Source organism: Oncorhynchus masou, chromosome 24 (assembly GCF_036934945.1).
Source record: "Oncorhynchus masou masou isolate Uvic2021 chromosome 24, UVic_Omas_1.1, whole genome shotgun sequence".
Classification (NCBI taxonomy): Eukaryota; Metazoa; Chordata; class Actinopteri; order Salmoniformes; family Salmonidae; genus Oncorhynchus; species Oncorhynchus masou.
In genome coordinates, this window is record NC_088235.1 from 62,286,530 (window position 1) to 62,314,100 (window position 27,571).

General features: G+C 42.7%; 1 protein-coding gene across 1 annotated transcript; it reads left to right on the forward strand.

Moving 5' to 3' along the window:
- The first annotated feature begins 11,287 nt into the window (after positions 1-11,287).
- Positions 11,288-24,545, forward strand: LOC135511669 (gamma-aminobutyric acid receptor subunit pi-like). Its single transcript, XM_064933149.1, has 8 exons — positions 11,288-11,399; positions 12,871-12,938; positions 13,438-13,655; positions 15,424-15,506; positions 21,559-21,696; positions 22,279-22,431; positions 22,820-23,010; positions 23,341-24,545. Exons 1-8 carry the CDS (start codon positions 11,288-11,290, stop codon positions 23,698-23,700), a joined length of 1,323 nt encoding a protein of 440 aa, XP_064789221.1. The 3' UTR covers positions 23,701-24,545.
- Positions 24,546-27,571: the final 3,026 nt, after the last annotated feature.

Sequence of the window (27,571 nt, forward strand, 5' to 3'; positions counted from 1 at the left end):
CATGAGGTGTAATGGATCATGATGAACTGATATCAAAACTGTCAGGCAAAATTACGTTCTATGATAAGAATGACTAATTCCTAAATGTTTAACTTTTAATGGTACTGGAAAATACATTTTCCTGCAATGGTTGCTGTTAAGTGGATTGAGCACTGTGTTAAAAAATGCCTGCCAAAATGGGTTACACTCAAGTACATAAATCAATGTTAAACATTAAAAATTCCAGAAGAAGTGATGTAATTCTGCACTAGACAGGGTTTGAAACACCAAAATATTGTTTTGAACCTTTTCCAGTAGTGCTCCCGGTCCTTGGCAAGGTGTTTCAAAACACTTGATTAAGTGGTATTAAACCACCATGTTCAAAACATTTCGGGATGATGTGTTTCAATACTCCAGCAAAGTTAAGGCTTTGTTTCATTCAGGTTGGTGGCAGCTCAGTTGCCACTGGTTTTGGTGTTACAAAGCACATTTTAACCCAATACCCAATAGATCTCATGGGCATGATGTTTAACGTCTAGAAAGTCTAAGCCTTTGGGCAAAAAAAGACAGTCCAAAAATAAATAATAAGGAATAAAGTTTTGAAGAGTCTGTCCTATATCTGAGATACAATATAAGAAAGAAAAAACACATATTTAACCCCTTTTTTTGTTGGCACAAAACTACATCCATACTTCCATTCATTTGTATGGGTAACCTTCAGATGAGTCCCATGACACTTGCGGGGGTCCGTAGAGTGGTCATATTAGTTAGTAGGCCAAACCGTTCTGACGCTACAAATGTTTTCGTGAGGAGAAACATTTTCAGGATGTCACCTGGTCTGACAAACAGCACTGTACCTCTGCCACTTTTCAGCACAGATGAAGGCTGACAGGCGGATGTGGTGGACTGAGACACAGCCCAAGCATAAAAACTGATATCTCTAGTTTAAACTGACGGATTTTGATGGGGATTTTTGTATTATTTTAATTAGATTGATGCACCGGTGCATCAGTAGCTTACTGTGCTTACTGCAGTGACAGTAAGTGGGCATGTGTTACCCGAAATGAATAATTATCTGTGGTGAAACTAAGCTCCCGTCTCATCAAATCCTATTTCGCTCGGGTGATTTAAACATGGTCTTGAATGGGAAATCTAATTCCCACTCCCACCCCATGTGTACATACTACAGTACATGTATCCCATTCCTTTTGCTGCAGAGTGGGATCGGGATGTTGTGCCATGTGCCACAGGGATTGTTCTTACCAGAGGAGACGGAAGAAGGGGCGAGTGGGATTGCCTTGAAAAGATGGAGAGAGCGTTTTTTATGGGAGTGTGCTGCTGTGGAACGGGAGGGATGGGAAGAGGGAGAGGGGCCGTGGAGAGCGTTACTCAGTTCTCTGCAGGGGCTGTGGTGGGCTGAATTAATCTGTTGTGAAATGCGTGAGCGTTGCCTCAGCCGACGCAGGCCTCATCTCTGTGTGAACAGCAGAAGTGGGAGGAAAGGGGATGGGAGGGGAGGGATGGGACACCAAGGGGCACAGAAACAAGATCTGAAAAGGAAGGCAGATTCCCCACTGCACTGCATCATCATCCACATAACCCCCACCCCTTCTCTACACCCACACATCTAACATCAGACCACCATTAGCTACACCAGCCACAAGGCTATACGTATGTCCCAATGTGACACTAGTCGTTGAGAACCACTTCACTGGCATCAGGTGTGATTTGGTATTTCAAGTAAAAACATAATTATCTGTAAACAACAGGTGTAGACTAACAGTGAAATTCTTACTTTCAGTCCATTCCCAACAATGCAGAAATTATCATAAAAAAATAAATAAAAACAATACTAGAAGCAAAATGTAACATGAGGAATAAATACACAATGAGAAATGATAGCTTGCCAATACACGTGGGGTACCAATACTGAGTCGATGTACAGGGGTAAGAGGTCATTGAGATAGATATGTACATATACAGTAGGTAGGGGTAAAGGATAGATAATAGATAGTAGCAGCAGCATATGTGGTGTGTGTGTGTGTGTGTGTGTGTGTGTGTGTGTGTGTGTGTGTGTGTGTGTGTGTGTGTGTGTGTGTGTGTGTGTGTGTGTGTGTGTGTGTGTGTGTGTGTGTGTGTGTGTGTGTGTGTGTGTGTGTGTGTGTGTGTGTGTGTGTGCAGTGTTGGGAAAAGTATCCAATTGTCATACTTGAGTAAAAGAAAAGATACCTTGATAGAATGACTCAAGTAAAAGTTAGTCACTCAGTAAAATACTACTTTAGTAAAAGTCTTAAGCATTTGGTTTTGAACATACTTAAGTATCAAAAGTAAATGTAATTGCTCAAATATACTGAAGTATCAAAAGTAAAAGCATACATTTCTAATTCCTTATATTAAGCAAACCAGACAGATCCATTTAAAAAGTGTATTTTATTTACGGATAGCTAGGAGCACACTCCAACATCCATACACAATTTACAAACAAAGCATTTGTTTTTAGTGAGTCCACCAGGTCAGAGGCAGTAGAGATGATCAGGGATGTTCTCTTGATATGTGAATTGGACCATTTTCCTGTCCTGATAAGCATTCAAAATAATTTTCTTGAGGAATGTGGTGAAGTTGTCCAACATATATATAGTAAAGTACAGATCCCCTGAAAAATGACTTAAGTAGTACTAAAATATGTACTTTACCCCACTGTAAGTGTGTGTGTGTACAGTATGTGTTGGAGCGTCAGTATGTGTGAGTGTGTGAGTAGAGTCTACTGTGTGTGCTCAGAGTAAAAAATAGTTCAAAAAGGATCAATGCAGATAGTACGGTTAACTATTTATTTGGTTAACAGGTAGTTCACCCCCGTGGTGTACTGAGCCGTACGCATTACCATCAGTAACGCCTTGTGGTCAGGTGCCAAGTAGTTGCCATGTCAAGTGGTAATGCAGCCAGTCAAGATGATCTCAATTGTGCAGCTGTACAACCTTTTGAGGATCTGAGGGCCCATGCCAAATCTTTTTAGCCTCCTGAGGGGGAAGAGGCACTGTCATGCCCTCTTCACGACTGTGTTGATGTGTTTGGACCATGATAGGTCTTTAGCAATGTGGACATCGAGGTGGCCCGCCAGGAAGTCCAGGATCCAGTTGCAGAGGGAGGTGTTCAGTCCCAGGGACCTTAGCTTAGTGACTAGTTTGGAGGGCACTATGGTGTTGAACGCTGACCTGTAGTCTTTGAACAGCATTCTCACGTACACTACCGTTCAAAATGTCGGGGTCACTTAGAAATGTCCTTCCTTTTTAAAGAAAATCACATTTTTTGTCCATTAAAATAACATCAAATTGATCCAAAATAGAGTGTCGACACTGTTAATGTTGTAAATGACTATTATAGCTGGTAACAACTGATTTTGTTATGGAATATCTACATAGGCGTACAGAGGCACATTATCAGCAACAATCACTCCTATCACCATCACTCCTGTCAGTCTATTCCTGTTCTGAGAAATGAAGCCTATTCCTTGTGAGTAATTGCCAGGAAACTGAAGATCTCGTACAACGCTGTGACTACTTCACAGGGCAGCGCAAACTGGCTCTAACCAGAATAGAAAGAGGAGTGGGAGGTCCCGGTGCACAACTGAGCAAGATGAAGTACATTAGAGTGTCTAGTTTGAGAAAATATGGTCATTTACAACATTAACAATGTCTACACTGTATTTCTGATCAATTTGATGTTATTTTAATGGACAAAAAATGTGCTTTTCTTTCACAAAGGACATTTCTATGTTACCCCAAACTACAGAACGGTGGTGTATGTGTTCCTTTAGTCCAAGTCAGAAAGGGCAGTGTGGAGTGCAATAGAGATTGAGTCATCTGTGGATCTGTTTGGACCGTATGCAAATTGAAGTGGATCCATGGTTTCTTGGATGAAATGATGGTGTTGATGTGATTAATGAGCAGCCTTTCAAAGCATTTCATGGCTGCAGATGTGAGTGCAATGGGCAGTAGTCATTTAGACAAGTTACCTTAGTGTTCTTGTGCACAGGGACAATGGTGGTCTGCTTGAAACATGTCAGTATTACAGACACGATCAGGGAGAGATTGAAAATGTATGTGAAGACACTTGCCAACTGGTCAGCGCATGTTCAGAGTATGCGTCCAGATAATCTATCTGGCCCTACAGCCTTGTGAATGTTAACCTGTTTAAAGTGGAATTGGCAGCATTTTAACTACTTTGCAGATATAAAACAGACAATCATAATATCAGTCAAAAATATAAAATTCCCAGTTTGGTACAAAACCAATTTTATAAGAGGTTTTAAAAACAGGTTCACCAATACATTTCTTGGTAGTCCAAAAAATATTGCATTCAGGTTTTAGATCACAGCTGGCCTGATACATTGTTTGCTGCCTCCATTCTGGATACACTGTTTCAGTTTCAATGATTCAGTATTTTGGACAAAAACCGAAGACTAAGGCTGGGAATGTCAATACAATCAAACTAGCAAGGGCAACGATCACAAGTCAGTCATAACGTGACTAATATGCTAGCGTATTTATTAATGTCGAAAATTAAAAACACAGAGCCTAACATTCCCTAGATAGCTAGCGAGCTAGCTGCTAGGAGCGCAGAATAACTGATGAATTTATGAATGTGCAAGACTCACTGAATAGACCGAAATCAGTCAACGTAGGCAAAAAAGTTAGAGTTAGTCACAAACCCTCTATATAACATGTAAACAGCCTAACCAGCACTGCTAGAGTGAGTAAAATGGTCAGTGAGATGTTCTCTAAGTTGTGTCTGGAATTAGCTAGCTACTGTAGCAAGCTACCCAACTTTAACTTTCGCTTGGGTTCTTGGTTAAGGACTACGGATGCATTGGTAGGCAAGCTGCAGAAGGATGAGCAGGCTATTTGTTTATCTCATAATTTATCAGTGCAATTGACCATATCTACAGTGCATTCGGAAAGTATTCAGACCCCTTCACAAGTTACAGCATTATTCTAAAATGGATTAAAAGAAAATACTAAACTATCTTCACACAATACCCCCATGATCACAAAGCGATCTAAAAACAAAGGGTTTTAGATGTTTTTGCAAAAAAATGAAATAAAATGTAATACCTTAATTAAATAAGTATGCAGACTCTTTGCTAAGAGACTCACAATTGAGCTAAGGTGCATCCTGTTTCCATTGATAATCCTTGAGATGTTTCTACATTTTGATTTGAGTCCACCTGTGGTAAATTCAATTGATTGGACATGATTTGGAAAGACACACACCTGTCTATTTAAGGTCCCACAGTTGACAGTGCATATCAGAGCATAAACCAAGCCACGAGGTGGAAGGAATTGTCCGTATAGACAGGATTGTGCCGAGGCACAAATCTGGGGAAGGGTACCAAAAAATGTCAGCAACATTAATGATCCCCAAGAACACATTGGCCTCCATCATTCTTCAATGGAAGAAGTTTGTAACCACCAAGACTCTTCGTAGTGCTGGCTGCCAGGCCAAACTGAACAATCGGGGGAGAAGGACCTTTGGTCGGGGAGGTGACCAAGAGCCCTGACAGAGCTCTAGAGTTCCTCTAGATGGGAGCGAAGGTTTACCTTCCAACAGGACAACAACCCTAAGCACACAGCCAAGACAACGCCAGAGTTGCTTTGGGACAAGTCTCTGAATATCCTTGAGTGGCCCAGCCAGAGCCAGGACTTGAACACGATTGAACATCTCTGAAAATAGTTGTGCAACGACGCTCCCCATCCAACCTGACAGATTTTGAGAGGATCTGCAGAGAAGAATGGGAGAAGCCCGCCAAATATAGGTGTGCCAAGCTTGTAGCGTCATACCCAAGAAGACTCAAGTCTGTAATCGCTGCCAAAGGTGCTGTAAATGGTCTGAATACTTATGTAAATGTGATATTTAAGTTTTACATTTATATATATTTGCAAAAAGTTATAAAAATAGATGGATTAGTGCATTTGGAAAGTATTCAGACCCCTTCACTTTTTCCACATTTTGTTACGTTACAGCCTTATTCTAAAACTGATTAAATTGTTTTTTTCCCTCATCAATTTACACACAATACCCTATAATGGCAAAGTGAAAACAGGTTTTTGAATACATTTAAAACAAAATACATTTTCTAACATTTGTAAAAACCTGTTTTCGCTTTGTCATTATGGGGTATTGTGTGTAAATTGATGATGTAAAAATGTATTTAATCCATTTTAGAATAAGGCTGTAATGTAACAAAATGTAGAAAAAGTGAAGGGGTCTGAATACGTTCTATAATATACAGTAAGTGCTCGCTTGTCAGAATTTAAAAAAGAGAGTGTCATATTCTCCCTTGGGGTGTGAACAGATTTGAATAAGATTTAATTTAGCTAAAATGCTGTCAGTTCCTCTTTTAAGGTCACATCAGCTTTGGAGAGCGTGATGACGCAGTCGTCTAGAACAGCTGGTGCATTCACGCATGCTTCAGTGTTGCTTGCCTCGAAGCAAGCATAGAAGGCATTTAGATCATCTGGTAGGCTCGCGTCACTGGGCAGCTCTTGGCTGGGTTTCCCTATAGTAATCCATGATAGTTTGCAAGCCCTGCCACATCCGACGAGTGTCAGAGCCGGTGTAGTAGGATTCGATCTTAGTCCTATGTTGACGCTTTGCCTGTTTGATAGTTCGTCGGAGGGCATAGCGGGATTTCTTAAGCGTCCAGATTATTGTCCCGCTATTTGAAAGAGGCAGCTCTAGCCTTTAGTTTAGTGTGGACTTTGCCTGTAATCCATGGCTTTTGGTTGAGATATGTACATACTGTTACTGTGGGGACGATGTTATCAATGCACTTATTAATGAAGCCGGTGACTGATGTGGTAAACTCATCAATGCCATCGGATGAATCCCAGAACATATTCCAGTCTGTGCTATTTTACAGTGGACAACATTTTTTTTGTATTTTACAGATAGATCATTTCGTCTGCAGAGACTCCACTTGTATGTTTTCTGGAGGACCATCAATAATCAATAAAGGTTCCCCATGCATCACCTCAGAAAGAGAGAGAGAGAGATTCCAAAAGCCAGAGAGAGCGAGTAAGCGACCAATATCCCCAATTCCTTGCAATTCTTTCCCTGAGGCATTCCATCCTCACTAAACACAGATAAAGACAAGTAATAGGTTGTGACTGCTCACTCAAGGCCAATGAGTGGGCCAATTAGTACATTAGGGAGTGTTGTGTGGATCCATGGTGTCTATGTCCATATATGTCCATTCAAATAATGTTGCCAGCACCATCTCTGCCACTGTAGATCAAGCCCTCTGATTCAGATAAAGTCCAAGGCTAGTTTGTCATTTCTCTGGTGAGTTTGGATTTTTTAGCGTGCAATGTGGTCAATGCCACACTAGCAACAGTCAATACAAAAATAAACCTAATATTTTGTACATTTTGAATAGGTTTTAACCCTTTAACTGGCACACCAAGTTATAAAAGTCTGAAAAATATGTTAATTTAGCCTCAGTATAGGCTATAAATGAATACTTTCTATTTGCATGACTTAAAATTTTATAAATAATGCAGTGAAAACATCTCAACCAGGCTGATAAGTTTCCTAATGGGGTAGGGTAAACAAACGTTTTAAATAATCAAAAAAATTATACCAGAATTTACATTTTGATTGCTTCAGTTACTTATAATGGAAGATAGGCCTAGTTAAATGAAGACTAATAGCAAATATGAATACAATTATTATACATTTGTGTGTAGCACCTCAGCCACGCTAAAGGTACTAAACGATATCATAACCGCCATCGATAAAAGGCAGTACTGTGCAGCCGTCTTCATCGACCTGGCCAAGGCTTTCGACTCTGTCAATCACCATATTCTTCTAGGCAGACTCAGTAGCCTCGGTTTTTCTAATGACTGCCTTGCCTGGTTCTCCAACTACTTTGCAGACAGAGTTCAGTGTGTCAAATAGGAGGGCATGTTGTCCGGTCCTCTGGCAGTCTCTATGGGGGTGCCACAGGGTTCAATTCTCGGGCCGACTATTTTCTCTGTGTATATCAATGATGTAGCTCTTGCTGTGGGCGATTCCCTGATCCACCTCTACGCAGACGACACCATTCTGTATACTTCTGGCCCTTCCTTGGACACTGTGCTATCTCACCTCCAAATGAGCTTCAATGCCATACAACACTCCTCCAACTGCTCTTAAACTCTAGTAAAACCAAATGCATGCTTTTTAACCGTTCGCTGCCTGCACCCGCATGCCCGAATAGCATCACCACCCTGGATGGTTCCGACCTAGAATATGTGGACATCTATAAGTACCTAGGTGTCTGGCTGGACTGTAAACTCTCCTTCCAGACTCATATAAAACATCTCCAATCCAAAATCAAATCTAGAATCGGCTTTCTATTTCACAACAAAGCCTCCTTCACTCACGCCGCCAAACTTACCCTAGTAAAACTGACTATCCTACCGATCCTCGACTTCGGCGATGTCATCTACAAAATGGCTTCCAATACTCTTCTCAGCAAACTGAATGCAGTTTATCACAGTGCCATCCGCTTTGTTACTAAAGGACCGTATACCACCCACCACTGCGACTTGTATGCTCTAGTCGGCTGGCCCTCGCTACATATTCGTCGCCAGACCCACTGGCTCCAGGTCATCTACAAGTCCATGCTAGGTAAAGCTCCACCTTATCTCAGTTCACTGGTCACAATGGCAACACCCACCCATAGCACGCGCTCTAGCAGGTGTATCTCACTGATCATCCCTAAAGCCAACACCTCATTTGGCCACCTTTCCTTCCAGTTCTCTGCTGCCTGCGACGAACAAATTGCAAAAATCATTGAAGTTGGAGACTTATCTCCCTCACCAACTTTAAACATCTGCTATTTGAGCAGCTAACCGATCGCTGCAGCTGTACATAGTCCATCGGTAAATAGCCCACACTGTTTTTATTTATTTACTTTTCTGCTCTTTTGCACACCAGTATCTCTACCTGCACATGACCATCTGATCATTTATCACTCCAGTGTTAATCTGTTAAATGGTAATGCCTTTTGCACACAATGTATATTGACCATTTTGATTTTATTCATTTAAAAAAATTCTACTGTGTTATTGACTTGTTTATTGTTTACTCCATGTGTAACTCTGTGTTACTGTCTGTTCACACTGCTATGCTTTATCTTGGCCAGGTCGCAGTTGTAAATGAGAACTTGTTCTCAACTAGCCTACCTGGTTAAATAAAGGTGAAATAAAAAATAAAATAAAAAATTCATCCCATAACAATACTTTTCCATTGTCCATAATAGCTTAGCGTTGACTTAATAGTATTCCTTTAATTGGCAACTCAACCGCCTGGTAGAGCATGTTTTTTCAACCACAACATTTTAGTAATATAATAAATTAATATACAATTGTGTCTTATAGGTCAACAACATGTTACAACCTTGTAGTTTCCCATTTTATACACAATTTATACTGAAAATGTGTGATTTTTGAGGTTCAGTTTGCACACGTTCACATCCTGGTTTTCAGCCATCTTTGAATGTGTTCAAAAAATATAGGCGACCGATAATGAAAACCACAAGATCACTTTACTAAATGGCATTGGTTGAGATGATAAAATATGCCAAACAAAAGTCATATGTTTAATTTAATTTAAAATTGGTTGTCAAAATTAGCGGTGGTGGCAGTGTTTTGATGCGAGCTTCTAGATGCCAACCTCACCTACACTGGGAAGTGTGTCTGTGTGTGTCTGTGTGTGTGTGTCTGTGTGTGTGTGTGTGTCTGTGTGTGTGTGTCTGTGTGTCTCTGTATGTCTGTGTGTGTCTGTGTGTCTGTGTGTTTATGTCTGTGCATGTGGGCGCCTGTGTACGTGTGGGGTCATTCGAGGTCACGCAGATTCATAATGGAGCGTTCCAGTGGCAGAGCTCTGTCACGAACATGGCTTTTCTGTCCCAGGGCTGGTCATACAGACATACACATTCCTGGAAGGGTTTTTCAATAATCCAGTAAGTGAGACTACTCAGCATAGCAACAGTTTGATGCTCACAGAATTATGTAAGCTAATTTGACATGGTCAGGTAATTCAAGTCTTGGGTTTTAGGAATTAATGTGAATTATCTTGACCAAATCATTTTTGAAGTCACGCTAAAGTCATTCTTATTTGAAGGGTTTCCCGTATAAAGTTGAATCCATCTGGATTCAGCATGTGTCTTTCCATTGGTAGAAATGGGAAACGGGATTTTGAATACCATAAGCTAAAGTACCTTAAAGAAGTCATGTACTAGAGTATTTTAGAGTTAGTACAGATCTCTTTCAACTCATGAATAGTCCAGGTCTCTCAGATAGTGTCAAATGCTACTGGAATTACAAGTCGGTGTCTGTCTGTATGCATTCATCAAGTTTCTATGTGAACTTCTGGAACTGTGGCCGTGTTGAAAAATCTACTTCGAAAACAGTGAGGAATGCTCTCTGGAGTCATTGGTAAAAGCCTTTAACCTGGCTTGAACAGAGAATTATCCCCCCCTGCTCTGAACTGAAGATGAAGACACAAAACAGTAGGAGAAAATGTACCACTGCTTATCATGCACACTCTTTGTTGTAATGACTGAGAATGAGCTGCTGTTGACTGTGAGCATACAGTAGTAAGGACACGTACATGCCTACTAGCGTATGGAGATGAATGTACCTGCACACTCGCCCTGGTCTGCCTTCCTTCGGTGTTCCTTACATTACTAACAAAGCTCCAGGGCTTCTTCCATTCACAAGCATTTTTTGGATTACAGATTATTATGCACAAATGGCAGTACTACCATGGGGGGAAGGTGCGCGAATGTGTTCTTCAGGGTTCTTCCACCCTCCATCCCTGGTGAAATAATAGTCTCCCTATGCCGCTAAATGCCTAACAAGAGCAATCAGTGGAACTGCATATTGGAAACTGATCTGAGCTCAGATGAGCAGAGTCAAGCGTGTAGAGGGAGAGGAGGGAGTTGAAGACTGCTGATGATGGAACGTTTCAAGTGTTCTGACCCCTGTTGGGATCAACGTAAACCAACTAAGAACATGTCAGGTTTTTTTTTCTCTCCATTTTCAATTTCATTTCTTTTCTTTTTTTGAGGCCTTTCAATCGGGCTGCTTCACTTCTGCTAACCACAGCTTACACTACTCAGGAGGTATTGACAATCTGAACTGGCAGACCACAGAGGCAGGATAATCAGGCAAGAACCGTTAGGTATCCACTGAGGAGAGAGAGAGAGAGAGACGCTAAATGATTTCATTTCTTCTTTCTCTGTTATTTTCTTCTTCCCAGGATGTTAGAGAACTCACTGCTCAGTGCTGAAGTAAAGGAGGGAGAGATTCTGCCTCCCACTATTCAGAAGCTGATGAAAGGATACAACAAGTACCTCAGGCCTTTCTTTGACAGTAAGGGAAACTGCTCAAGGGAGCTCTGTGTGTGTGTGTGTGTTTGTTTGTCTCTCTGTGTGATTGTGTGCCTTACCATATTCCCATATTCATTTCAAGATAACCATGTTTTGACAAGGCTATGCATTAAATGTCCTTGAGCCTTTACCTGCCAGATGGAAGCAATCTCATTCCACATGAATAGCACAGTATGTGCATGATGAACATTTGCTAATTCTAAATACAACTAAATGCATGCTACCAACACATGAACACGTGATTTTAGTCATAGGGGTAGGCAGTTAATATCAAGAGTAAGCAGCTGACAAATTATGCCATTTTTCTTAGCAGGCACCAATCTCATGCATACTCAGTGTGACTAATATGGATGCTGTACGGTGGTCAACATTTCCATGCGTAGGCCTACTCAGTGTGACTTCATAATATGGATGCCACACAGCGTAACCCTGTAAGGACAGTGCCATGACGTATTGTGGCCTTTGATCCTCTGCACTGTTTGTAGTTCTCACAAATCCCTTGTCATTGTCTCCGTCTCAGAGAATCCCTCTAAATGTGATTGTTTTGTTTGCCTGCTGTTTGATGAATAATCAATGAGACTGAACCGAATCAGAGAAAATGTACTTCACAGAGATCAGTGCACTGCTGATCCCCATGATCCCCACACAGGAGGGCAGCTCTGCACGCATGCACACACACACACACACACACACACACACACACACACACACACACACACACACACACACACACACACACACACACACACACACACACATGCACAGAGTCCCCAGTGTAGGTGAACTTGGTATGCGCACACGTTTATTTGGATTCCCATTAGCTGTTACAATCGCACCAGCTTCTGTTCCTGGGGTCCAGGAGTACCCACGCATGCCTACATACAGAGTTACACACATGCACAATGGTTAGGTGACCTTGTTCTTGGCAAGCAAATGCAGAAATACTAGAACATTGTTATACAAGAGGGGAAGAGGGGATAATTCCCACATAATTCCCATCAGTTGACACTGATGTCGAGTATTCAGGACTAAGTTTCCCAAACATGCTCTTTTTTGTTTTGAGGCGTTGTGAATAACACTCCTTTCATTATACTGCTTTATGATTCCTCCTGGGGCTCTGAATCCTCTCTTCCTCTTAGTTTTCTCTCTCTCTCTCTCTCTCTCTCTCTCTCTCTCTCTCGCCCTCTCTCTCTCCCCCTCTCTCTCCCTCTCTCTCTCTCCCCCTCTCTCTCTCTCTCTCTCTCTCTCTCTCTCTCTCTCTCTCTCTCTCTCTCTCTCTCTCCTCTCTCTCTCTCTCTCTCTCTCTCCCTCTCTCTATCGCTCTCCAATTTAATATGCTGTATATGAAAGTACAGCTCTTACATATTTTGCTCTCTCTCTCTCTTTCTGTCTGCTTCTCCCTCTCTCTCTCTCCCCTCCTGCCCTTTCTCTGTGTGTCTGTCTCATCTCTGTAGATGGGCCAGTGACTGTGGGCATGAGTTTGGACGTTGCCAGTATTGACACCATATCAGAGATCAACATGGTGGGACAACTTCCTGTGTCATTTATGACGCATAGTACATTGTGATACGGGGTGAAAGTAGATTTAATTTCCTCCCGGTACGGGACTTACTATGAATATTTTTATGGGCCTAATCATATAATTACATATAATCTCTATTAATTCAATGGGATTTGTAATTTAACTTTTGAAAATGATTTCCTTTTGTTGTGGCATGACCAATCCTAATGGTGTCATCTGATTGTCAAATAAATCACTTCAAAAGGACTCCTTTACCCGCGCACATTCATCCATCCACATGTTTTCATCCTCCAAACAGTAGTGAATGGAAAGAGACATCTCTAACACAAAACACCAACAAGTCTAATGACTCTCATTAGGCCAGAATTTGTGATATTAAAATACATATTACATTCCAGTATATCCAGTATGTCATGTTATGCCATCAGCGGTTAGACATGAAGATGCACTGTAAATGCAGTTCAACCGTGCAATGCTGACCTTTGACATTGCTCTGTAGGACTACACGGCCACCATCTTCCTGCGTCAGCGCTGGACAGACGAGCGCCTGGTGTTTGAGGGGAACAAAAGCCTGAGTCTGGACGGCAGGCTTGTGGAGCTGCTCTGGGTACCAGACACCTTCATCGTAGACTCCAAGAAGTCCTTCCTCCATGACATCACTGTGGAGAACAGGCTGATCAGAATCTTCCCCAATGGAACAGTGCTCTACGCCCTGAGGTGAGTCATCTGGAGAAACACACACAGGCATGCACGAATGCACAAATCCATGGATGCACAAATCCCCACACGAATGCACAAATCCCCACACACACACAGGGATCCATCAATGCAAAGAGCCTTGGACTACACTGAACAAAAATAGAAATGCAATATGCAACAATTTCAAAGATTTTACTGAGTTACAGTTCATATAAGGAAACCAGTCAATTGAAATAAATAAATTAGGCTCTAATCTATGGATTTCACATGACTGGGAATACAGATATGCATCTGTTGGTCACAGATACCTTAAAAAAAGGTAGGGGTGTGGATCAGAAACCAGTCTGTATCTGGTGTGATCACCATTTGCCTCATGCAGCGCAATACATCTACTTCGCCTGTGGCCTGTGGAATGTTGTCCCACTCCTCTTCAATGGATGCGAAAAGTTGGATATTGGCAGGAACTGGAACACGCTGTCGTACACGTTGGTCCAGAGCATCCCAAACATGCTCAATGGGTGACATGTCTGGTGAGTATGCAGGCCATGGAAGAACTGAGACATTTTCAGCTTCCAGTAATTGTGTACAGAACCTTGCGACATGGGGATGTGCATTATCATGCTGAAACATGAGGTGATGGCAGCATATTGATGGCACTGCAATCGGTCTCAGGATCTTGTCACGGTATCTTTCTGCATTCAAATTACCATCAATAAAATGCAATAGAGTTGAGTAGTACATTAAAGTATTTTTACTTAAGTACTTTACATCACTGCCCACCGGCACCATGGGGCACTCTGTTCACAACAATGACATCAGTAAACTGGCAGGTAGCCTAGGCAGGTAGCCTAGTGGTTATAGCATTTGGACCAGTAACCGAAAGGTTGCTAGATTGAATCCCTGAGCTGACAAGGTAAAAATCTGTCGTTCTGCCCCTGAACAAGGCAGTTAACCCACTGTTCCTAGGCCATCATTGTAAATAAGAATTTGTTCTTAACTGACTTGCCTAGTTAAATAAATAAAAACGCTCCCCCACATGGACATCTGCCCGGTACAGTGAGCATTTGCCCACTGAAGTCGGTTATGACGCCGATTTGCAATCAGGTCAAGACTATATTGAGGACGACGAGCACACAGATGAGCTTCCCTGCGATGGTTTCTGACAGTTTGTGCAGAAATGCTTCAGATGTGCAAACCCAGAATTTCATCAGCTGTCGGGTGACTGGTCACAGACGATCCCCCAGGTGAAGAAGCCTGATGTGGAGGTCCTGGGCTGCCGGCGTGGTTACACGTGGTCAGAGGTTGTGAGGCCGGTTGGACGTACTACCAAATTCTCTAAAACGATGTTGGAGGTTGCTTATGGTAGATAAATTAATTATTGGTAAAAGAGAAATGCTCACTAACAGGGATGTAAACAAATCTGTGTATAACATTTTAAGCCTTTTTGTGCACATGGAAAACTTTGGGATGGTTTATTTCAGCTCATGAAACTTGGGACCAACACGTTACATTGTGTTGTGTTTATATTTTTATTCAGTGTAGATACTGTAAGTCCCTGCAGGATCACTAAATCAAATATTGCTCAGTGTGCTCAATTAGAATTAGTAATTGGATTATCTAAAGCAGTGATTGAACAGTGCAAAGGGTTTATTTTAGGATTGAGGAGAGGGACACAAACAGCATTAGTGCCTTCAGAGGTACGCCAGAGGGAATACATGGGAAAACACTGAGATGGTTCTGCTAGGGGAAAGAAACCTCTGTTAACCGTTTTCTCTCATATCTCCAGGATCACCACCACTGTGGCCTGCAACATGGATCTGACCAAATATCCCATGGACAAGCAAACCTGCACTCTGCAACTGGAGAGCTGTAAGATTTCCAATTCACTTCTACATCTAGGCAGCAACGTGGTTGTTTAATAATCATTCTAATTTATTCAACTCCTATAGTGCTTTTCACCACAGAAAGAATCGCAAAGCGCTTGAAAAGCAAAACTAACAACAATCAAATAAAACAGCTATATGATAGAGTAGGCCTGGACTGCGAGTTTCAGCTGGAGAAGAACATTTGGATTATTTCAAGCCTCCAACAGAGGGAGCAACAGTCAAGAGGGAACCACATGGCTTGAGCAGAGTGAGGAGGTCAACAGGGAAAGATGAGCAAGCAAGCACCGTTCATCTTCCATTCAAGCCATCTCACCGGCACCTCCCCGCCCCCACCGCCTGACTGCGACTTCTCTGTTGTCGTTGACTCTCTGGTCTTGTAAAAATAGATAAGATCTTTATTTTTGAGCTCTCCATTCACTTAAGATAATAATGACAGCCTGCTCATAACATCGGAGGAACCCTCCTGAGCTTGAAATTGTCACTGCCAGCTCATCTTGCATTGCAGTCAAGGAGTAAGTAGAAACAACAACAAAAATTCTGGTGAATTTGAATCGAATCAAACACACTAGCTAGAAAGGTGCCTTGGTCAGGGAGGTGACCAAGAACCCGATGGTCACTCTGACAGAGTTCTAGAGTTCCTCTGTGGAGATGGGAGAAGCTTCCAGAAGGACAACCATCTCTGCAGCACTCCAACAATCAGGCCTTTATGGTAGAGTGGCCAGATGGAAGCCACTCCTCAGTAAAATGCACATGACAGCCCTCTTGGAGTTTGCCAAAAGGCACCTAAAGACTCTGACCATGAGAAACAAGATTCTCTGGTCTGATGAAACCAAGATTGACCTAATTGGTCTGAATGTCAAGCTTTACGTCTGGAGGAAACCTAGCACCATCCCTACGGTGAAGCATGGTGTTGGCAGCATCATGCTGTGGGGATGTTTTTCAGGGGCAGGGACTGGGAGACTAGTCAGTATCGAGGCAAAGATGAACGGCGCAAAGTACAGAGAAATCCTTGATGAAAACCTGCTCCAGAGCGCTCAGGACCTCAGACTGGGGCAAAGGTTCACCTTCCAACAGGACAACAACCCTAAGCACACAGCCAAAACAATGCAGGAGTGTCTCTGAATGTCCTTGAGTGGTCCAACCAGAGCTTGAGATGATCTGCAGAGAAGAATGGGAGAAACTCCCCAAATACAGGTGTGCCAAGCTTGTAGCGTCATACACAAGTAGACTCGAGGCTGTAATCGCTGCCAAAGGAGCTTCAACAAATTACTGAGTAAAGGGACTGAATACTTATGTAAATGTGATATTTCAGTTTTTTTAAATACATTTGCAAAAATTTCTAAAAACCTGTTTTTGCTTCGTCATTATGGATTATTATGTGTAGATTTAATTTCATACATTTTAGAATAAGGCTGTAATGTAACAAAATGTGGGGGAAAAAATCAAGGGGTCTGAATAATTTTTGAATGCAGAAGGGAGTGGTGCTTCAAATACAGCAGTTCTGTAACTTCTTTAATTGAGCCTCATCCTTAATTGCCGGCCTCAACACGTTACTGAAAGAGATGAACGGTATATTTTTAGCTCTGGACAGTCAATTCAGATTCAGAGTGTTTAGTAGTCACATGTACAGGGTTGCAGGTGTGATCGCAGGGTACAGTGAAAATATTAGCTTCTGAGCTCCAACATGCAGGACTAAGTTAAATAAAATAATGAAAATGGTCATAAAAAACAACTATAGAAATAAAAAAAATAGCACAATATACATCATAACTGTAGCATTGATTAATAAATAAATGACCATTAGGGTGGAGGTATAGTAAAGACTTTTGAGGGGCTGTACGAGGGAATGACCATAGGTGGAGCAGCATGACCATTGAGGGCGTGTGGGAACCAAGTCAAATAAACACAATAAAGCAGGTAGCTGACTAGTGGTGGGTATTCAGCAGCCTGATGGTAGAAACTATTTGCCAGACTTCCAGTTTTTGCCATGATGCTCCTGTACTGCCTGCGTCTCAGAGATTGAAGGGGCGGTGGCTTGAGTTCCTGATGGCCTTCCTGTGACACCTGGTGATGTAGGTGTCCTGTAGAGCAGGCAGCGTGCACCCAATGGGGCGTTCGGCTGCACGTATCACCCTCTGAAGCGCCATACGGTTTGCGGCTGTGGAGTTGCCGTAACATGCTGTGATGCAGCCCGACAGTATTCTCTCGATGGTGCTCCTGTAGAAGGCTGTGAGGGCCCTCGGGGACGAGGATGGGGGCGTGTCCAGCCTGGTTCCTCCTGAAGTCCACAATCAGCTCCTTTGTTTTACTGACGTTGAGGGAGAGTTTGTTTACCTGGCACCACGCCGTCAGAGTGCCTACCTCCTCCCTGTAGGCTGTCTCATCATTGTTGGTTATCAGGCCTACTACTGTTGTGTTGTCAGCAAACTTGATGATGGAGTTGGAACTGTGTGAGGCCACGCAGTCGTGGATATGCTTGGGAATACAGGAGGGGATTGTTGGCAGATGCAAACAGGTTATCATTTTTTTGAGGACAACAGTTTTTGAGGGTTTGAACAAAAAAAGTGTTTTGTGATTTCATTCATACTGGGGAACCGCTGTTCACGTTGTGTGGTTGCAATATCAACAGACCCTTATCTCTGGTATATCTTTGCATTCACGACTAAGTTTAAATTGCGTGCGGTGCAATGGACATGGGCTATAATGCACAATGTCTCAGGAAAGACTGCCTGGGTTGGCAATACTCAGTAGCCTATAGAAAATAGTAGGGCCAGCAAACCTAAAACTACAGGCAGTGGTGACAACATTTGCACACAAAGAAAGAGGACTTCAGGAGACCAGGGGAGTTCCTCAAGTTGGATTTAATTTGATTTAGTTGACTAGCCAGACAAAATAGTGTCTGAATTTATCCTCAAGCCAACTACTTTTTCCTCATTGTTAGGTTATTTGATGTGTAATTTTTGGAAAAAGTTTATAACTAGCAGCTAACTAGCAGCTAAATACGGTAGTACAATGCATAATGAAACAATCCCTAGTAAGCTAGCGTTTTGAGGGTGGACTGACTTTATTATTTGGCATTAATAGACTGGTTTTACACACAGCAACTTTCTATCCAAGCTGGGAGAGAGCATGGGGACGGCTGATGTCATGCAGGTTCAGGTAGCCTATACAGGACAGATGTTTATTAGCTGATTAGTATGCTGTTGCATCAAACATTTATTTTACAATCTGCAATGCTTGAATTTCCAACTTGAATTACTGAACAGGTAATTACATTATTGCCACATGCCAGCAGTCTAAAAATGGCAGCATTGCAACACCATGTATAGATTTATGAAATGTTGAGACATGGACTGTGTGTGTGCCATTCAGAGGGTGAATGAGCAAGAGAAAATATAGAATTGCCTTGGAACGGGGTATGGTAGTAGATGCCAAGCGCACCTGTTTATGTCAAGAACGATTCATGGATTCATTAGGCATGCAGCCACATAGACATGACAAAATTTCAGCACCATGGACAGGGGTTGGTTTGTGTGTGGCTGTCTGGCTAACACATTCTGCGTTACATAACTGTGTTACGCCAGTGCAAGTCGTGCTAAGCTATAGCTATATCACATGCCAACAACGAACTCAGTCAGAGGGAGCTACTGTTCCACTGATCCCACTCAATACACGTAGAGGTTAACTCAAGTCAAGTAAATTATTTTCCTCTTTACATTACTACCAGGCTAAACATATACTGTGCATCCCAGACTCCCAGAGCCTTGGTTCAGCAGCACGCTGAAAAGCACCAGACTGTGAGCTTTCATTATTTTTAATGTGCTGCCAAAAATGGAACATCGCTCCCCGCTCCTCTTCACTCCCCAGGCTGCACTCCACTTCCAACAGGGAAGTTTAAAGACAAAAGATGACACTGTTTAGATAGAGATGACGGTGACAAATGTAGTGGCTACCGACAGCAGAAAAGGCCTGGAGTGGGAAGATGTTCCCAGCCATGTTTGATTGTTGCTTAACGATGAGACCACACTCACCACAGTGGAGGATGCTGTACTGATTCGGTTTTGAAGATTTAAAAAGTCTCTGTGCAGCCATTTTAAAGATGCCCCCATCTCATTGTCTCGGTGAGAAGGAATATTTTAAGAGGCAAAAGCTTTCGCTTCACCAGGCTGCAGGGTAGTGCACTTTTCAGGCTTCAGAGCACCTCAAGATCCTTATGTCCTAATGTAACCGTTCACGCTCTGCTGCACAGGACAGCGGCGCCGGCTCAAACCCTTATTTGCACATTGCACTGACCCGGCAGTCATGAAAATGACGAGTTCGGTCGGGTAAAAGGGGCAAACATAACAGCACTGAAGAAGTTACAGCAAGAGATCCTGAACCTCAGCAGCTTCAAAGGCTCTGTTGCTTTTCGTCAGGCTGCTCTGCATGCTACGTCAAACACACTTTCCTCTATAATGTATGCCTTCCTGGATTTTCATACATGTCAGGGGAGATGGTGAGACGGCAGTGTAAGAGCCATGAGATCATGGGAGATCATTCTCATTTGGGCAAAAGACCGTCCTCTGTCTCTCTCCTCAGTCCTCTCCCCCCACCGACTCGCAAAAGGGGTGGAGGGCTGTGTCAATTCGTTAGTAGGCAAACGGAAGATTGTCCTCCCCATCCCGATAGCCATCCTACCTAGGAAGAGTTTTGAAATCTGCCACACACTCTTTCAATCAGCTTTTGTTTTGCCAGGGGAGAAAAACATGCACACGTTTGAAAACAATATGGTACTTTTTGTTTTAGCAATAAATGTCTTGCACTACTAGCTTCATTTGTTTTGAGCACTTTACACATTTATTTTGGGATCCACCGCTGTAAACGCCATTTGCCTAATGATGCGCAAGTGTCGGAGGATTTTCAAGCGAGTGCATTTCCATGTTCACTCTCTTCGCCGACGCTCCACGGTTAACTTTGACCTTTTTCAGGAGGAGGCGAGAGAGATCTGAAGAGAGAAGATGCAGGACTTGAGCAAATCTAATTGATAAAAGGCCAATCAATGAGTGTTTGATCTAATGAAGCAACAGGAGATGGGGATCCTCTGTGTCCCAGGATAATTTCTGAGACACAGACATTTTCCTCCTCCTGTCAGTCACCTCGTAGGGCTTCTTATGCCACATCGTCCTCTGCAGGTCAATTTCTGAACTACGTCTCATAATGAATCTCCAAAGGCATGATCTACGTGAGGTTAGAAAACTGTTTGGGAGCAGACCTGGGTTCAAATACTATTTGAAATCTTTCAAATCCTTTGAGCATTTGCTTAACCCCACCAGATGTGCCAGGTGGGCAGGCTACGCATTTTTGGGACTTTTAATTTGGTTCCATTTCAACAGGCAAGCTCAGTCAAGCACATTTTAAGTACTATAAATTATTTTAAATATTATTTGAACCCCAGGTCGGTGCTGTACCCAGATTATCAGGATGAAAAACTGTCAGTACTTTATAACTTGTGGCTTTATACAGTAAACAGCTTGCTCATAAGTTTAATATATGTTGTTATACAGTGTCACTGTGAGGTCTTCTGAATCCCATGTAAACTGGTCTGTAGGATTATGTAAGGTACTGACATAATATAAGACCTGAAATATGTATGAATCAACTGCTGTCATTGCCATTGTTTCCTTCTTGCCCTTTTTTCCCCTTCTCTCTCCCTCTCTTGAAGTAAGGCTGCATTTGCATTAGCATTTCCTTTTCACTCCTGCCGGATGTCACAGTGCTTCACGAATGAGCAATGGAGGGCTGTTGCTACTGTATGCTACTATTATTTAATAAAACGTTTACATTTTAAAGTTTGCCTGTGGCTGTCACACACTTACAGCTCAGTAGCCAGCTAACCTTTATTCATTGTTTTATGGATGACCGTTTGTGTTTCTATTAGATGTATAAGAAATAGTACACTGGTATGTGTGATGAAGTGTTACTGCAAAACATGTAGTCGCTTAGTCTAATAGACCCCCATTAACTATCTCTCTCAATATATATATACATATTTACAGGGGGCTACAACACCAACGATGTGATGTTCTACTGGACCAGAGGGAACGAGTCGGTCAGTGGTTTGGACACGCTGCGTCTGGCCCAGTACACAGTAGAGGACCACTACACCTCTGCGTCTGAGGCCATCTATGAAACAGGTTCGACTTTCAACTCCTACTGTACCTCTAACATTATCCTTTCGTTATCCTTTCACAACTATTTTGGGCAAATGTTTAGATTTGGTCACTTGTGACAGTTGTTAGCCATGTTCATCTTTTAAAGGGAAGGTTCACCCACGTTACAAAATGACATATTTAATGTCCTCACCCTGGAAGCAGTCTATGGGCAAGGTATGACCGTAATCCATGCTTTGGTTTCATTTCCCTGACAGTGTTTCCATTTGCAAACGTTTTAGCATTTGTGGCACAAATCCCGTTCAAGTCATGGTACCGATATTACAATTTTTCACCGCATCATCCAAATCATCCGAAAGTATCAGCAATGTATTGTGAAGTTGAAACAAAGTCACTTATAGATGATTTGAACATGATGCGCAACAAAAATGCTAATATCTGTACCTACCTTGTCCATAGACTTCATACAGGGTAAGAAAACCAATATGTAATTTTGTAAATTGGGTGAACTATCCCTTTAAATTGATAGTTGGTAGTAAAGCAACCCTTGGGTTCTATTAGCACACTCATTCTAATGTCTCTCTGCTGTCTCTCTCTCTCTCACAGGCCACTACCCCAAGCTGATCTTCCACTTTGAGCTGAAGAGAAGCATCCTGTACTTCATCCTGGAGACGTATGTTCCCTCCAGCCTGCTAGTGGTCCTGTCCTGGGTGTCCTTCTGGATCAGCCAGTCTTCCGTCCCCGCAAGGGTCTGCATCGGTAAACCACAGTTCCTTAAACCAGGAAGCACACCCACCAATCAGATCCATGCCTTTCCCACCCTATCACACTCTCCTCCATGCAAACCTGCTGATCGGAAGCTATTTGGCTGTCTGAAAACGTGTAGAATGCTGGCGGTTAGAGAAAGCAGGATGTTCCACAAGTATATCATACTCCTGGTAGCCTACCTTTATGTTACTGTAGTATAGAGTACACATCTCGCCTGGTGTATTAAGGCCAGGCAACTCAACTCAAGCTGAATCCTATTGGTAGTTCATTATTAAACTATAGTTTTGTTGTTGTTTGTGAATTGAAAGGAAAACTAGCGATCTTGACGCTTTCAAATATGGAATGACTCATCCACCCATTGTGCCGTGGTTTGTGACAGGAGTGACCACGGTTCTGACCATGACCACGTTGATGATGGGTGCCAGGACGTCCCTGCCCAACGCCAACTGTTTCATCAAGGCCATCGATGTGTACCTGGGAATCTGCTTCAGCTTCATCTTCGGAGCCCTGATCGAGTACGCCGTGGCCCACTTCTGCACCCTCAACCACCCCGACGCCAACATTGTGATGGTGAGGCCTTCGTGTTTGTTATCAACAGTAGTGCGGTTATCATTGTCACGTTCGTCATCATTGTTATTGTCGCTGTAATCATCATTAGCATCGTCATTGCCGTCGTTTTTTATGATCTTGATCGTCATCATCAGCATCATTATTATCATCATCATCATCATTGTCGTCATCAACTTTGTCATTTCTTGTCTTCTGCGATGTCGCACACACTATTAATGTAAGTATCTCATCTTTTTTTTCATTTCAGTCAATAGCATCAGTTGTTGGGTGCTTTAATATGTATCTTCACACATCTCACTGTGCACCTCTCTCTCGCCCCCTCCCCTCCAGTACGGTCACCAGATGGGAGGCTTTGACGAGGAGATGAACGGCATGGTCACTACCATCGCCGCTGAAAACAATAGGGCCAAGAGGCGTAAGGAGAAAGCTGCTGCAGTCTCAGCGCCCATGGCAGAGCTGGAACTGGGCCCCTCCAGCCCCACTGGCAGCGAGCCCAAGCCCGAGTCTCCTGAGGAGCCCCCCAATCGCTGCCTCACTGTCCTGGTCCTCCTCCGCAAGTTCCTACGCAAAGCTGCAAACTGTTGCCATGTGGAGAATCCCCACTTAATAGACAACTACTCCAGGATGACCTTCCCCCTCTCCTTTGTATTCATCAACCTCCTCTACTGGACATACTACCTGTACTTGTAACACACAGGAGTGTGTGTTTCGGTATGTGTGTGTGTGTGTGTGTGTGTGTGTGTGTGTGTGTGTGTGTGTGTGTGTGTGTGTGTGTGTGTGTGTGTGTGTGTGTGTGTGTGTGTGTGTGTGTGTGTGTGTGTGTGTGTCTGTCTGAATCTGTGTGTTTCTGTTTGTAAGTGGGATTCGTTCATACTGTATGTGTTTTTTCTCAAACAATGCACATGTTTACATTTACGGTCATGAGTGAGGCATAGTGTACAGTAGACCACCAACTACAGTACAACATCCTGAGGAGAATTACATGTCCATGCCTCGTTTATTATACCTGATTCAGCTCATTACTGCTCTCATAATTGTTGAATTTCCAGTAAGTTCTGTCCATGATGGCCTGCTGACAGATGACCTATGGCTGGTGTGGAGCAGAGGAGTGAGTGGCTGGATGCGCTGTGTAATATTTATGAATGAGCTGCGAAGGGAAGCATCCAGAGTACCTCTGGGTTAGGCTGAGTCCACACTTAAGCTCTGAATGACAATATATACAGTATATATATTGAGAGAGGGAATGAGAGAGACAGATATATATATATATACACTGCTCAAAAAATATGAATGAATGAAATATTCTTATTAAATACTTTTTTCTTTACGTAGTTGAATGTGCTGACAACAAAATCATACTAAAATTATCAATGGAAATCAAATTTATCAACCCATGGAGGTCTGGATTTGGAGTCACACTCAAAATTAAAGTGGAAAATCACACTACAGGCTGATCCAACTTTGATGTAATGTCCTTAAAACAAGTCAAAATGAGGCTCAGTAGTGTGTGTGGCCTCCACGTGCCTGTATGACCTCCCTACAACGCATGGGCATGCTCCTGATGAGGTGGTGGATGGTCTCCTGAGAGATCTCCTCCCAGACCTGGACTAAAGCATCTGCCAACTCCTGGACAGTCTGTGGTGCAACATGGCGTTGGTGGATGGAGTGAGACATGATGTCCCAGATGTGCTCAATTGGATTCAGGTCTGGGAAACGGGCGTGCCAGTCCATAGCATCAATGCCTTCCTCTTGCAGGAATTGCTGACACACTCCAGCCACATGATGTCTAGCATTGTCTTGCATTAGGAGGAACCCAGGGCCAACCGCACCATCATATGGTCTCACAAGGGGTCTGTGGATCTCATCTCGGTACCTAATGGCAGTCAGGCTACCTCTGGCGAGCAGATGGAGGGCTGTGCGGCCCACCAAAGAAATGCCACCTCACACCATGACTGACCCACCGCCAAACCGGTCATGCTGGAGGATGATGCAGGCAGCATAACGTTCTCCACGGCGTCTCCAGACTCTGTCACGTCTGTCACATGTGCTCAGTGTGAACCTGTTTTCATCTGTGAAGAGCACAGGGCGCCAGTAGCGAATTTGCCAATCTTGGTGTTCTCTGGCAAATGCCAAACGTCCTGCACGGTGTTGGGCTGTAAGCACAACCCCCACGTGTGGACGTCAGGCCCTCATGCCACCCTCATGGAGTCTGTTTCTGACCGTTTGAGGAGACACATGCACATTTGTGGCCTGCTGGAGGTCATTTTTCAGGGCTCTGGCAGTGCTCCTCCTGCTTCTCCTTGCACAAAGGTGGAGGTAGCGGTCCTGCTGCTGGGTTGTTGCCCTCCTACAGCCTCCTCCATGTCTCCTTATGTACTGGCCTGTCTCCTGGTAGCGCCTCCATGCTCTGGACACTACGCTGACAGACACAGCAAACCTTCTTGCCACAGCTCGCATTGATGTGCCATCCTGGATGAGCTGCACTACCTGAGCCACTTGTGTGGGTTGTAGACTCCATCTCATGCTGCCACTAGAGTGAAAGCACCGCCAGCATTCAAAAGTGACCAAAACATCAGCCAGGAAGCATAGGAACTGAGAAGTGGTCTGTGGTCACCACCTGCAGAACCACTCCTTTATTGGGGGTGTCTTGCTAATTGCCTATAATTTCCACCTGTTGTCTATTCCATTTGCACAACAGCATGTGAAATGTATTGTCAATCAGTGTTGCTTCCTAAGTGGACAGTTTGATTTCACAGAAGTGTGATTGACTTGGAGTTACATTGTGTTGTTTAAGTGTTCCCTTCATTTTTTTGAGCAGTGTATATTGAGAGAGGGAATGAGAGAGACAGAGAGAGAGAGAGACATATACAATATATATATATATATATATATATATATATATATATATATATATATATATATATATATATATATATACTGTATATACTGTATATACTGTATATACTGTATATGCCTCTCTCTCTCTCTGTCTCTCTCATGCCCTCTCTCATTTTATTTCTATAAGAAATCCAGTGGCCTTGGCTCCCTCCACCACATTATGGAATTGGACTCTCAATGAACCATAAACTGTTTAATATAATTTGTCATCATAAGGCAACAACTGCCAGCACCTTAACTGGACAGGAACAATGCAATAGAATGGTAGGAATATACAGCACCTAGTGGAGTAACAGTGATATATGCAGTATTTTTTCCATTGGATCTGGTAGATAGTATTTTGTGAGCTTTGTGATACACGCCATCTTAATGGTGAAGCTAGTACCTTGTAGTCGATGTTTTAGGACACTGACATTTTGAACAGAGGTGAAACCACTACTGTAACAGGATGTCATCATCAATCGCCTGTTCATCATCCAGATAAGGGTTGAACTAACATCCCCCCTTGTCCTCTGTTGTGTGAGTTTTGTGTATGTCATATATTCCCAATATTCCCAATCATATTTTCACATATCAGTAATAACAAAGGACCAAAGATTTCAATTTGCGTTGTAATCTTTCCATGGTTCCCTTTAGACTTTGTTCCGTTCCATATAACTACTAACAAAGTACATTTTGAAATGTTGAATTATAAGTTCCCATTGAGGTGTAAAAAAATCTTTCAATTAAAGTAATAGCATGTTATATCAGCATGCAAAAGGAAAACTGCAACATTTCATAGCCCTGTGCGGACAGAAACAGTCTCACACTCAATGCATGTTTGTTTATTACTTCCTTGAATATCTTAAATATTAAATGCATTTTTCTGTTACAGTGCTTTCACCCTTATCCGTAAAGCCATTGACAAGAAGGTTGTCCGTAGCATAAAATAACATATGACTTGTTCATGACTATGATATGAAATACTAATGCATTCTCTTAATTAATGTACATAATGGAAGTCTATAGGTCTTTACCAATAAAACGTCACAATAAGGTGCAGAGCCTTCAATTTGGCCGCTGGGGGGCAAGGAGACCCCCAGCTCCGCTAAACCATTGACTTCTATGTGCTGTTTTCAAGGTATTATTAAATCAATGTTATTACTATTTGGTTTTTTAATCTCTTCAAATAAAATACAAGCACATTTTATTGGTTGCATACACATATTTAGCAGATGTTATTGCGGGTGTAGTGAAATGCTTGTGTTCCTAGCGTCAACAGTGCAGTAGTATCTAACAATTCACGACAAAAAGAGCATTGAAAAGAATACTCAGATCATGCAAATAACTGCATGCTTTTCATGATCAGTAAACATGAATTGATCATGTGATTTCAGATACCTGAGGGTAGCTTATCCATTAGGCATGTAGCTAGCTAGCTAAGCAAACAATGTATTATTAGCTTGCTTTGTCAGAAATAAGGCTTTTGGAAAGAGCTTGACATCGGCAAGTTCTCTTCCTGATAAAATTGTCAGTCAAACTACTGTCACCACCTGTAATGAACACGATGGGAGACAGAGAGCTGGTTTCAAGCACAGGGCGCAGCAGGTGTTTATTTGTAAAGGACCACAGGAGGAGGCAGGTAGCTGGGTCCAGGGGCAGGCAGAATGTCATACACAGGGGG